Source organism: Bison bison, unplaced genomic scaffold, assembly GCF_000754665.1.
Source record: "Bison bison bison isolate TAMUID 2011002044 unplaced genomic scaffold, Bison_UMD1.0 scf7180017864037, whole genome shotgun sequence".
Classification (NCBI taxonomy): Eukaryota; Metazoa; Chordata; class Mammalia; order Artiodactyla; family Bovidae; genus Bison; species Bison bison.
The window spans coordinates 5177304-5190438 of record NW_011494609.1 but is presented as its reverse complement, the minus strand read 5'-3'; the positions used below and the strand labels follow the sequence as shown (position 1 = coordinate 5190438).

The following is a 13135-nucleotide window of genomic DNA, read 5'->3' as shown; positions in this document are numbered from 1 at the left end:
CAGAGCTGGTGTCCCAGGGGCTCCTCAGTCACAGAGGCGCCTGGAGGCTCAGGCAGCGGAGTGAGGGCCCCCACATCTCCTGTCCCCTCTGTCCTCTCTGTGTGTCATCCTAGGGAGCTGGGGTCAGGTGGCCTTTTCAGGAGCAGTGTCAGAGGTAATGACCCCCGGAGGCCCAGGTGGGGCAGTTCAGATCAGGTCAGCCACTCAGTCGTGTCCGACTCTTTGCGACCCCATGGATTGCAGCACGCCAGGCTTCCCATCCATCACCAACTCCCAGAGCTTGCTCAAACTCATGGCCATTGAGTCAGTGATGTCATCCAACCATCTCATCCTCTGTTGTCCCCTTCTCCTGCCATCAATCTTTCCCAGCATCAGGGTCTCTTCTGATGAGTTTGCTCTTCGCATTAGGTGGCGAAAATATTGGAGCTTCAGCTTGAGCATCAGTCCTTCCAATGAATATTCAGGACTGATTTCCTTTAGGATGGACTGGTTGGATCTCCTTGCAGTCCAAGGGATTCTCAAAAGTCTTCTCCACACCGCAGTTCAAAAGCATCAATTCTTTGGCACTCAGCTTTCTTTATAGTCCAACTCTCACATCCATATGTAAATACTGGAAAAACTATAGCTTTGACTAGACAGACCTTTGTCAGCAAAGTAATGTCTCTGCTTTTTAACATGCTGTCTAGGTTGTTTATAGCTTTTCTTCCAAGGAGCAAGCGTCTTTTAATTTCGTGGCTGCAGTCACCATCTGCAGTGTTTTTGGAGCCCAACAAAATAAAGTCTGTCACTGTTTCCATTGTTTCCCCGTCTGTTTGCCGTGAAGTGATAGGATTAGATGCCATGATCTTCATTTTTTGGATATTGAGTTTTAAGCCAGGGTTTTCACTCTCCTCTTTCACTTTCATCAAGAGGCTCTTTAGTTCTTCTCTTTCTGCTATAAGGGTGATGTCATCTGCATATCTGAGATTATTGATATTTCTCCTGGCAGTCTTGATTCCAGCTTTGCTTCATCCAGCCCAGCATTTTGCATGATGTACTCTGCATGCTGCTGCTGCTGCTGCTAAGTCACTTCAGTCGTATCCGACTCTGTATGACCCCATAGATGGCAGCCCACCAGGCTCCCCATCCCTGGGATTCTCCAGGCAAGAACACTGGAGTGGGTTGCCATTTCCTTCTCCAGTGCATGAAAGTGAAAAGTGAAAGGGAAGTCTCTCAGTCACATCCGACTCCTAGTGACCCCATGGACTGCAGCCCACCAGACTCCTCCGTCCATGGAATTTTCCAGGCAAGAGTACTGGAGTGGGTTGCCATTGCCTTCTCTGTACTCTGTATATATAGGTTAGATAAGCAGGGTGACAGTATACAGCCTTGACGTACTTCTTTGCCGATTTGTAACCAATCTGTTGTTCCATGTCCAGTTCTGTTGCTTCTTGACCTGCGTACAGACTTCTCAGGAGGCAGGGAAGGTGGTCTGATATTCCCGTCTCTTGAAGAATTTTCCACAGTTTGTTGTGATCCACACAGTCAAAAGCTTTGCTGTAGTCAATAAAGCAGAAATAGATGTTTTTCTGGGATTTGCTTGCTTTTACGATGATCCAGCGGATGTTGGCAAGTTGATCTCTGGTTCCTCTGTCTTTTCTAAATCCAGCTTGAACATCTGAAAGTTCTCGGTTCACCTATTGTTGAGGCCTTGGAATTTTGAGCGTTACTTTGCTAGTGTGTGAGATGAGTGCAATTGTACGTTAGTTTGAACATTTTTTGGCATTGCCATTCTTCGGGATTGGAATGAAAACTGATCTTTTCCAGTCCTGTGGCCACTGCTGAAGTGGGGACAGGCTGCTGCTTTTTGGGGAGTGCTAAGGGCTGGTGGCTAAGGCTGTTTTTCTTGGACAATTTGAAACAATCTAGTGCTCAGGCAGGACCAGGGACTCTGTTAAATGACCCTGCAGGCTTGTGCTTGTCCTTTACTCCACACATGACATCCTGATGGCCTGGGTGTTGGCTGGCCATGGGTGTGCCAGTCATGGGGCTGCAACAGGCACAGAGAGCTGGCCGCCCGTCAGGGTGGAGACACAGGTGTCACAGGCCCAGGTGGTTAGCACCTGAAGCCTCCAAGCTTCTCATCGGCTTTCTTCCTGTGTCTCAGGGCGGCTGTCAGCACCCCGGTGATGGCTTTGTGGGCTGCTTCCTGCTGGGCTTGCTGACACTGGGGCCAGTGTGGGGGCAGGGAGGGGCGTTCGAGAGAGCTGGCCCCATGCACCGTGTGCACAAGCTGGGGGCCCAGGGCTGCTGACAGGGAGGGGCTGGAAGCTGACGTCAATGTCTCGGCCCCAACCTCCAGATTTAGGGTCTTCTGGGCATTGGGGCCCCAGGCGTGCGTGGTTGTGCAGCAGGGGCTGTGCAGCAGTGTGTGAGAGGTGTGTGCTATTCTACATGGGTTTTTCTATTGTTGGAAAAGCAGGTTTTTTACTCACGCTGTTTCTGTGAAACTGTTTCAGGAGTAGACCCCTCCCTGCAAGTGGAGAATAGCATCCTTGGGCCCGCACAAGCCTCGGCCCCCACGCCCAAGCAGCCCAAGCCGCGGCCCAGCAACGCCCGGGACGAGCGCTTCCGGTCAGGTAGGGCCCGGAGCGCCGCGTCCTCTGCTTGGACACCACAGCTCTGCTGAGGAAAGGGCCTTCTCTGAACCGTGACTGACTGCATCGTGGTTTTCAAGAAAAAAACAAAACTTTTATAGATCTCAGTATGTTTTAGTATAGCCTGGAGTGTGAGCGTGCTCCTCTCAGCAGCTGCGTATAGACGTCTCAGAAGAAAGCAAAATCTTCCTCACCATGAAAATCATTTCTGTAAATGTCTGTGTCCATTTTTCTGCTGGAACTTTGGGGTTGGTGTTGATGGAGTTGTCCAGTAGGGAACCACTCTACTACTCTATGTGTTTTAGTATTTTATTTTTCTCTAATATTGAAGATTTCCTTCTAATTAGATTTCTGCCACTCTCTTAGTGCTTTTATAAATATTTGAATTTGTCTCTACAGTTTATTTGCATTATCAGGACGTGCCTTGAAAAAATGCATGCTTCCAATGATCATTTTATTTATTTATTATTTTTGGCTGTGCTGGGTCCTCGTTGCTGTGTGGGCTTCCCATTGCAGTGGCTTCTCTTTTTGTGGAGCACAGGCTTTAGGGTCTGTGGGCTTCAGGGGTTGCAGCTCCCATGCTCTAGAGCACAGGCTGAGTAGTTGCCGTGCACGAGTTTAGTTGCTCCGAGGCATGTGGGATCTTCCTGGACCAGGGATGGAACCTGTGTCTCCTGCACTGGCAGGCGGGTTCTTTACCACCAAGCCACCAGAGAAGCCCTCTGCTTCCTGTTATAGATTAGATATCAATAGTTTTTGAACACTCTTTGGCTTGTTTTGGGTTTCCCTGGTGGCTCAGAGGTTAAAGCGTCTGCCTGCAATGTGGGAGACCCCTGTTTGATCCCTGGGTCGGGAAGATCCCCTGGAGAAGAAAATGGCAGCCCACTCCAGTATTCTTGCCTGGAGAATCCCATGGAGGAAGGAGCCTGGTGGGCTGCAGTCCACGGGGTTGCAAAGAGTCGGACACGACTGAGCTACTTCACTTTCACTTTGGCTTGTTTAACATTTTCACTGTTGTGTGATTAAATATTTCTTTTACATTTAAACTCAGTAAGCTTCTATAAAAGAAAAAATTTCAAGATAGATAAAGAAATGGCCATTTTGTTTTAAGAATTTTTTTTTAAAAATGAAGATTTTATTTTCTTTCTTTTTGTAATTTAATTTTATTTTTTAACTTTAGAATATTGTATTGGTTTTGCCATATATCAACACGAATCTGCCACAGGTATACACACGTTCCCCATCCTGAACCCTTCTCTCTCCTCCCTCCCCGTACCATCCCTCTGGGTCGCCCCAGTGCACCAGCCCCAAACATCCAGTATCGTGCATCGAAACTGAACTGGCAACTCATTTCATATATGATATTATACATGTTTCAATGCCATTCTCCCAAATCATCCCACCCTCTCCCTCTCCCACAGAGTCCAAAAGACTGTTCTATACATCAGTGTCTCTTTTGCTGTCTCATATACAGGGTTATTGTTACCATCTTTCTAAATTCCATATATATGCGTTAGTATACTGTATTGGTGTTTTTCTTTCTGGCTTACTTCACTTACTTCACACTTCACACTTCACTTCTGTATAATAGGCTCCAGATTTTAAATGGTTCGTTAATGTGGGAGTGTGATGAAGTGGTTTGAAGAAAGTTTTGATCAGATAATTTCTTACCGATTTAATATATGCTTAAAAAAAACTTCCCCACACTGACAATAATTTCTTTTCGGATTACGTCAATGATGCCTGTAACATACAACATTGGAACCGGCCCCATCAGCATTCCACCGATGTAGCCCTGGGCACAAAGTGGACCCGCGTCCGCACACCCTGAGTGAGGTCACCCAGAGCCCTGCCTGTCCTCACCTCCTGTTCCCTGTCGCCTCTGTTTACATGTAACTGACATTGAGGACCTGCTTTCTGCCCTTGTGAACTGTATCTGGTTCTTGTTCTTTACTTTCTTAAAACGAGACATTTACCATAAATGTTCTTGCTCTTATTTTCTCCAAGGCTTTGTCTTCTCTTTGAATTCTCTTACAGTGGCTTTTGTAGCAGAAGTTTTTAATTTTAATGAAATCTGGCTTATCACTTCCTTTTCTTTCTTGAATAGTGCTTTTGTTCTTATATCTAAGAAATCTGTGCCAAACCCAAGATCACAAAGATTCTTACCTGTGTTTTCTTCTAGAAGTTTTGTAGTTTTAGGTTTTTACCTTTAGGTCTATAGTTTAGATTTTGTTAATTTCAGGGTGTGGTAGAAAGCTGACTTTCTTGCACTGGGGATTCCTTTTGTCCCCATGCCCTTGCTCCTTTGTCTAAAGGCAGCTGCTCATGGCTGACTCTTTCTGGACTCCGTTCTGTTCTCTTGATGGATTCATCTGTTGTCATAGCAGCGCCAGCTCTCCTAATGATGGCAGCTTAGCAGTCATTGTTCACGTCGGTATATCCACTGTTATTCGTCCAGGTTTATTCCTTATCATTGTTCCCTTGTATATACTGTGCCTTCCTTCCCTCCGGCACTTTTACGGTTTTTCTCTTTATCGCTGGTTTTGAGTGATTTGATTATTATGTGCCTTGGTATAAGTTTCTTTGTTTCTTGTGCTTGGGGTTTGTTGAGCTTCTTGGATCTGTTGGTTTATATCCTATAATGTTGGTATTGTTTAGATTTTTAGTTCTTGACTGTTATCTGTACTTAGGTTTTTGTTTGTTTCTAAGGCAGCCACAGTGTAAAAAGTCTGTGCTCACAGTCAAGCCAAATCTATTGCAGGGGCTCCCAGGTTTGTCTCTCTTCTGAACATAGTCTTTCATGAGTATTTCGGTTATATGTCTGGGAGTATTTTTATTAGGCCCTGAAGTTTAAATGGTGCTTTGGCTGGATATAAAATTATAGGTTCTAAGCTCATTTCTTCAGCTGTGTTGCCTTGTATTTGGTGATTACCATTGGGAAAGTTAGCCTCTTTCCTGATCCTTCAAGACTATTTCTCTAGAAGCTTTTAGGATTGACTGGTTATTGCTGATGTTTGTAAATTTTATTGTAATATGCCTAGGTGTAAATTTTTCATCCTTAGTACCCTATGAGCCATTTTACTATAAAGTTTCTAAATGCTATTTAAAAACATTTTGTTGGGGAAAAATGTGAACGCATACAAAGGTGGACTTGGTGTTGTACTGAGCCCTGGACTTGCCCAGTGCCACGGTTCCCACCGTGCTCAGGCTCAGCCTTGGCTTCTTCATCAGCCCCAGCTGCTTCTCCCTTCTTGTGTGATTCTGAAGCGAATCTCAGAGATCACGTTATTTTACTTAGATGTCATAATATTCTTGGTTTCTATATCTGAAAAGAGTGGATGTAGCTCTAAAAGATAGCTCTATTGTCACAGAATAATCAGCAATAATTCCTTAGTATCAAATACCCAAGTGTTCCTGAGGCTTTATAAAACAGTTTGGACCCAGGTTCCAAATAAGATGTGCATATCACAGGATGTTGTGTGTTGATGTGTGTTTCCAGCACTGATAACTTGGTCTTGGGGCCTTGGCTGTGGTCTGGCTGCTCCTGGCTCCATGGCTCTAGCAGGTCACCTCGGGGTCAGTGTTTTCCCACCACAAGCACTGCAGGCCTGTGTCTCTCTCCTCCCTGGGATGCTGGCAGAGTTGATCCCTTGGTTCATTAGGGTGGATTTGGTGGCAGGACGGCTGGACCAGTTCTAGGGAGAGCAAGCAGCTTGTGCTTATGACACAGCACAGGAGAACCCGGAAAGATGCTTGGTTCTTTCCATCCATTTAATCTTTTTCAAAACAGTAGCTCATGTCACTGGCATCCTCCAGTGGCAGCCAGTTAATTTTGCTTCCTCTTTTTCTTCCTTCCTTTTCTCTGATCTTGTTTTTGTCCTTGGTGGTGTTCAGACTGCCCCAACCTTTTTCTCTGGGAGTGCTTCCACGTCGGCTCCAGCATTGGGTTGCTGGCCAGGAACTTGTTGGTTGGTAGGATGAGATATTCTAGGCTTCTCTGCCACTTCCTGCACCCTGGAACCCACATTTCTCAGGGTGCTCGCAGTGAGGACAGTGTTGTAAGACTGCAGCCTGGATGGTAGAGGTGCTCATTGCACTTGGGCTGGTCATTTCTAGACATTTTTAGGGACTGAATTAAGACATGGTATTTAAAGATAAAATGCCACGTGTGTTCATGCTGATAATTTCCATTCGGATTCAGGACTGCAGTGTTCCCCTCACTTCTGGAGTCTCTGTGTGTATCCCTTCTCTGCCTTGTGAGCATCTTGGTTCTAGGAGGGATGATGGGGTGAGGCCATCAGGCCCCTCTTTGTTGGCTCTCTTGCACTTGACCACAAGTGTGGTGGTGTGATGGGACCCCCACCACCTCCTAGCCATGCGACTCCAGGGAGAGCTTGGTTCCTTGTATGGCTCTGCCCATCCTGGGGCTTGACCGGGACAACAGCTCAGATGATATGACCACAGAGCTTTAGTGCTGCTTGTAGTGGTTTATACCATAATCAGAGTGCATTGGGTCCATCTGATTCATTTTATTTTCAGTTTTGGGGATTTCTCGGTTTAAATCTGAAAATGCTTGCCAAGTTGAATCTATAAACCAAGGAATATTTGTAGAAATCTGGGACCGATGTGTGGACCCACATGTATTCCTTTTATACCTTTATATATTGTGTTCCTTTTATACTCAATGAAAACAGATTAAAAACATGAACCATGGTTTTGTTCCTTCATCAGGAATCTTGTAACAGGTGCTTTTGCTGCTGTTATTTCTGTGCAGATGTTCACACCGAGGCCGTGCAGGCAGCTTTGGCCAAATACAAAGAGAGGAAGATGCCCATGCCATCCAAGAGGCGCTCTGTCCTCACGCACGCATCTGTGGAGGCCTACACACCCCCAGGTACTGGTTAGGGTCGGGACGGCCTGGGCAGGGTTGGGGCGGCTTGGGCAGGGTTTCCCATTGAGATGGAGCAGGCTTCTGATTGTGGTGAGGAGTGTGTGTGAGCTCATGCACATTTCTGTGCATGCAGTGGGCTTGCTTTCAATAGATCGTCTATATAGATTTTAATTTTTTCACTAAGATGTAATTTGTGTCTTTTAGTAAAGAGAGGAACCTGCTTTATGGGGTGACAGAGTTCCCTGAATTCAGAAATTTAAAATTATTCTCCTTGAGTTGGTCAAAAAGTTCCTTCAGTTTTTTTAAGAAAAAAGACACGTTTCTCACTTTCACCAAGAACTTTGTTGAACAATGTAGTCACCGTTTTGTTCCACTACCTTCTGTTATTTTTCAGGCAGTTTCATATTTCCATTCCCCTAAATTGTCATCTTTTTGATCAAAGGACTATTCCAGATGCCTTTTATACAGTCTTACAGGGAACTGAAAAGTTTTTCATTAGGAGAATTTTGTAAAGCCCAAAATAAATGGACATTCAAAGGTGCAGTGTCTGGTGAATATGGCAGATAAATCAGAACTTCCCAGCCAAACTGTAACAGTTTTTGCCTGGTCATCAAATAAACACACAGTCTTGTGTTATCCTGATGGAAGCTGATGTGTTTTCTCCTGACTAATTCTGGATGCTTTTTGCTGAGTGCTGCTTTCACTTGGTCTGATTGGGAGCAGTCCTTGTTGCAGTTAATTGTTTCATTTTCCGGAAGGAGCTCATGATAAAGGACTCCCTTCCACTCCTCCCTTCTTTGGATGAAGACCAGTCTTTGGTGTAGTTGGTGGTAGTTATTTCACTTACCACGTGATCTCTTCTATTCCCTATTATTGTACAAGATCCACTTTTTATCGCCTGTCACAGTTTATGTTAAAAATGGAATGTTTTCATTGTGTTTAAGTTGAGAATCATATGCGGAAGTACAGTCAAGGAGTTTTTTTTTTTTTTTAACTAATGTGGAACCCAAACATCAAATTGATGAATATAACAGAACTGGTGCAAATTATTTTCAGCACTTGATTTGGATATTTTGTGTATGTCTCAAACCCTGATTGTTTTCAGTTAATGTCTCAATTTGATCATGATCAACTTCAGCTGGTCTACCTGACCATGGAGCATCATCCAGCAAGAAATTTCCCTCATGAAACTTTGCAGACCACTTGTGACATGTTTGATCAGTCACAACACCTTCTCTATACACTGCACAAATCTGTTTTTGCATTTCAGTTGCATTTTTGCCTTTCTTGAAATAATAAAACATAATATGTGAAAATGTTGCTTTTTCTCTTCCATCTTCAATATTAAAGTTGCTACATAAAAATTCACTAGTTTTGATAAGTTTTTTTTTTAATGAGTGCTGATATGACAGCTGTCACAATACCGTCTAACAAAACTGTCTTGAATGAAGTTGAAGACAACTAAGCACCACTAGAGCCATCTTACAGAAAAAGCAGCGAACTTTTTGGCCAACCCAATATTATGTGTTATGTTGTTACCGAGTCTTAAATGGGAAAGAATAAGACCATTTGGAGGGTTTTTGATTTGTTTTTGTTGTTTCATTACCATTAGAAATGAAAACTCTTAATGCGGCCTCTCTTCAGGATAGTTAGTGTGCTTTAAGTTTCCTGGAAAGCTCATCCGGGTGCTGGGAGCACAGTGCTGCCTGTCTGGTTACTGAAGCCACAAAGCTGGTGACATGCGTGTTTGGTTTGTCGACGTGGTAAACACCAGCCACACCAGGTCAACAGGGTAGTGTGGTGTTTTGATGATGCTTCCTGACTTAAAAAAAGTTTATGTTGTTCAAAAAAAGTCTTAGAAATTTATGTCAAATTATTTTCTACCAAATATAACCATAGATACTACCCAGTTTTTTAAAGAACTTCCTAATAATAATGAAACCCATGATAAAATGCAGACTTGACAGAACGAGGTTTCAGGTTGATTTTATTGCCCGAGGCGGGGCTCTTCTCAGAGCTCAGGCATGTCCTCCAGGGTGCGCACGTGCTGGGCAAGGCCTCGCTGGGGTCAGGCACCCACAGGGCGTAGGTCACCTCTGCTATTTGGGGCCCTCAGGGCCCCGCAGCATGCACTAAAGCGTCAGGGTTGGACCAGCTGCACTCCTGGGCATGGCGCCCTGTGACCGAGTTCTTCAGGGGAGCCCAGGGTGAAGCCAGCTTCCGAGCGGCCCTGGGTCTCACCGTCAGTCACACGCAGGCCCTCCTGGATGTGCGGGTGCACAGGGCGCAGGCTGGGCCAGTGTGGGAACCCTGCCCCCAAGGATGCCCCCCTCATGCCTGTCGTCGTTATTTTGACCACAGACACGTCATCTGCCTCAGAAGATGAGGGCTCTTTACAGCGCCCCGGGCAACTGGCCTCCGCTCCGCTGCAGAGCCGCCCCAGCATCGAGCCCTGGCCTGACCCGGCCATTCAGGGCTCGTCCACCTCATCCTCCGCATCCTCCACCTCATCTCACCCGGGAGGGCAGCCTGCCGCCACGCCCAGTGCTGCCGCCGCGCTTGCCGGCCCCGCGGCCCTCGCCCGCGTGGGTCAGTACAGCTGCGGGGACCCCTCCAGGCAGAGGAGCCCCCGCCCCTCCTCAGACCCACCTTCTCCTCTTTGTGTGGAAAATGTCCTTTTGGTAACAAGTGGTTTCTGGTGCCTCTGTGGTTTGGCAGCCCTGGACCCTGGGTGGGCCTCCCCTGGAGACCTTGACAACAGCTGGTGCTTCTGCTCTGGAGGGGCGGCTGGCACAGGTGGACAGTCCCTGGCCGTTAGGTGGCCTGCCACCTACAACGCGGTCTTTTGTTCCTTCCTTGTGTGCACAGCCTCAGCCCTCAGTTGTCCCTGCACTGTGTGTCCCAAGGTGGGGCTGGGGCTGCAGCCATGAAGAGCCTTTCTTCCTCTACACACAGGATTAGACAGTCCTCAGTCTGAAAAGAGATGTAAGTCACAGCTCAGTCATAAAGATGCCTAGATCTTTCCCAAGTCACCCAGTCCTTTAAATTATATTAATCTTAGGAAAACGTTGCAAAGCTTTCACCATTTGAAGTCATATTTTTTGATGCAAAAATAGTAACTTGGCTGGCATGCAAAGCACACATGCGTTCTTGCAGGAGTGCCTTAAGAAGTGTACTCCTGGTGTGTGCTTCGCTGATGTTGGGGGACATCTGACGAGGAGCAAGAGCTCAGTCAGGGACTGCCCTGGCTGAGACCACACAGCTGGCTGTGGTGGAGCCAGGCTGACCCATAGCTTTCTGATTCCTGTTCCTTTTCTTTGCTGCTAGTTGCTGTTCTGCTAAAATCAGAATGGTGCATGTGCGGTGCACCCATGACTGGCCAGTGTTTTTGATGGGGTCCCAGCAAGTTAAGTGCCCCCCAGGCATGTGCTGATCTCAGGTGCTAAGCTGCTCCCTGCAAGATTCTGGTCATTTGGCTGGACTGGGTGTTGTAAGTGACCGACGCCTTCATTTCCTCTGTGGGCACATCACTGATGCTCTTCGTTGTTACTGGTTGAGTCAGTGCCAACGTCTGTACATTTCTGTTGAGCTCGTGATGTCTTCTTAGGTGAGAACTCACGATGCCTTGACCTGCTCCTACCACGTGGAGGAGCCGGGATAGTGCTGTCAGGGCCATCCTGGGCAGTTTGCTTTATGAGAGAAGGCTCCTCTGGAAACACCCGCCAGGATTGTTGTGATCACTCTCCTGGGGAGCCTACAAATGGCTGGTGATTACAGCCTGTCCTCAAGGGGTTTCACAGGGGAGAGCTTGAAAACAGCGTTAGGTGGACACATTTTTGCTGTTTGTCATGCGATTGCACTGTTTGGAAATGCACAAGAACCTCACTGTGAGGGAAGCGGCAGCATTCGGGTGTTTTTTTCTCGCTTGATCCAGCTTTCCGCAGCTCTGTTCTGGGTCCCACAGTGAGGGAAGTAGGGCAGAGCCGTCACTGTTTGGTTGTATCAGCTGTTGCTGAGCTGTTATAAACACAGCTTCCTGGTGGGTTAGAAAGAGAAGCATATTTAGCTTGAAAAACTGACCGTAGTTCAAAATGTCTAACCGGACAGCCCTTGACTTCACAGAGTTGTAAGGTGAGTCTGAGTGGGAGTCTCTTTTCTAGGAAAGGCCCTGGCTGTAAAGGCTTCAAGGTGGGTTGTCGCCTCTGTGGCTGCTGGGCTCCTGACTCCTGTAGGTGTGGCTGAGCCACTCTCCCTCCCTCCTGCTCACCTGTGCTCACATGCGTGTTACGTGGTTAGTTCTCGTAGTCCCAAAGCCTGACTTGCTCTGTACGTATTCCTCACTGTTGTCTGTAGCCTTCATGCACTTCTCATGTGACCTGAATTTTAAATCTGAAAACTATCCCACTTCCCTCTCCTTGTTACAAAAGTCATCCTTTGTTTTAGTTTCTGACACTAGGAGGATTCTTCAGTTTGGGCTAAGGAAAGAAATATAGAAAGAAGATAACTGTAAACAAAATTATAGGTAGGAAATGTTAAAAAATATTTATCGTTTTCAGTTTGGGGCTAGGAAAATCATGTGCATAAAACATTTGGACATAAATTAAGTACCTATATTTAAAAGCAGTACATTTAATTACAGTAGTTCATTTTGGAGTATAGTTTGTTTATTTTTATGCAGCTATTTAAAAAGTTACTTTGTAGTTGAGAATTACCATTTTTACCTTTTTTCATGAATATAGTTAAAATCTCTCATTTTTGCTAGATTGGAAAAGAGGAGAGATTTCTTTTTAAACTGAAAGAATTCTGTGGTAAGCATACTTTAAAATGCTAATTTCATTAATATCTAGCTTTGTCAAAGGTTGTGAAAACTCTTGTCATTAAAGTTAGGTTTTTCCAAATGGTGTTTTCTGCTTTGTAAGTTTGTGTAGTAAGTTTGTGTTTTGCTTCCATATAAATTCATCTTTCTACATTAAAAAAAAAATTTTAGATTGCATACTTTCTAGGTTATGAAATGATAGATAAAAAATCAGTATCAAAACCTGTGATGGTGGGAACATTCATTTGAAGACTAAAGAGATTACAGAGCAGTATCCATTCTCGAGAGTGGACGAGTATCACGCTAGGTCCAAACTCTTTCCTGGTAGAAGACTGAGTTGTAGCAGTGATGCTCTAGCAGCGGTCAGCCAGTATCAGAACAGATAGACATGCCACATGGTGCGAATGGAGCCCAGAATGGACATTCAGACATGGAAGGAGCGATTTAAATACTTTTTCTATCTACCATAGCTTGTCTTTAAATGTGAGCTGAGTACATTCTGTCTTAAGAACCTGACTGCAGCCTCTTAGTAATGGGACCTGTTGAACTGACTCTAGGGATAGTTTTTAATCTGTGTAGGTTTATTCTGTGAAGATTGCCAAGGTTTGTGTCTGCATGGCATTCAACTTGCTTTTTAGGGGAGTAGAAGCCTGGCAGTTTTTTCATAATATAACAAAAATATTATTGATTAAAAATATATTTCTGCTTCATTAAGGGAGATTTCTAAGTAAAACCTCCTTAGGCCAAATTGGGAAAGGTGTATTCCTCACGGCCATTCTGTGCTGTGGTTGG

At 45.4% G+C, this 13135-nt stretch overlaps 1 protein-coding gene across 1 annotated transcript in view; it reads left to right on the top strand.

Annotated features, from left to right (window-relative positions):
* The window catches only part of DIP2A (DIP2 disco-interacting protein 2 homolog A (Drosophila)), a 123389-nt gene that overhangs the window by 23777 nt on the left and 86477 nt on the right, over positions 1-13135 (top strand). Inside the window, exons 4-6 of the mRNA XM_010834984.1 lie at positions 2499-2618; positions 7411-7530; positions 9889-10116. Coding sequence (XP_010833286.1) covers positions 2499-2618; positions 7411-7530; positions 9889-10116 — 468 coding nt within the window. The remainder of the gene's footprint in view (positions 1-2498; positions 2619-7410; positions 7531-9888; positions 10117-13135) is intronic.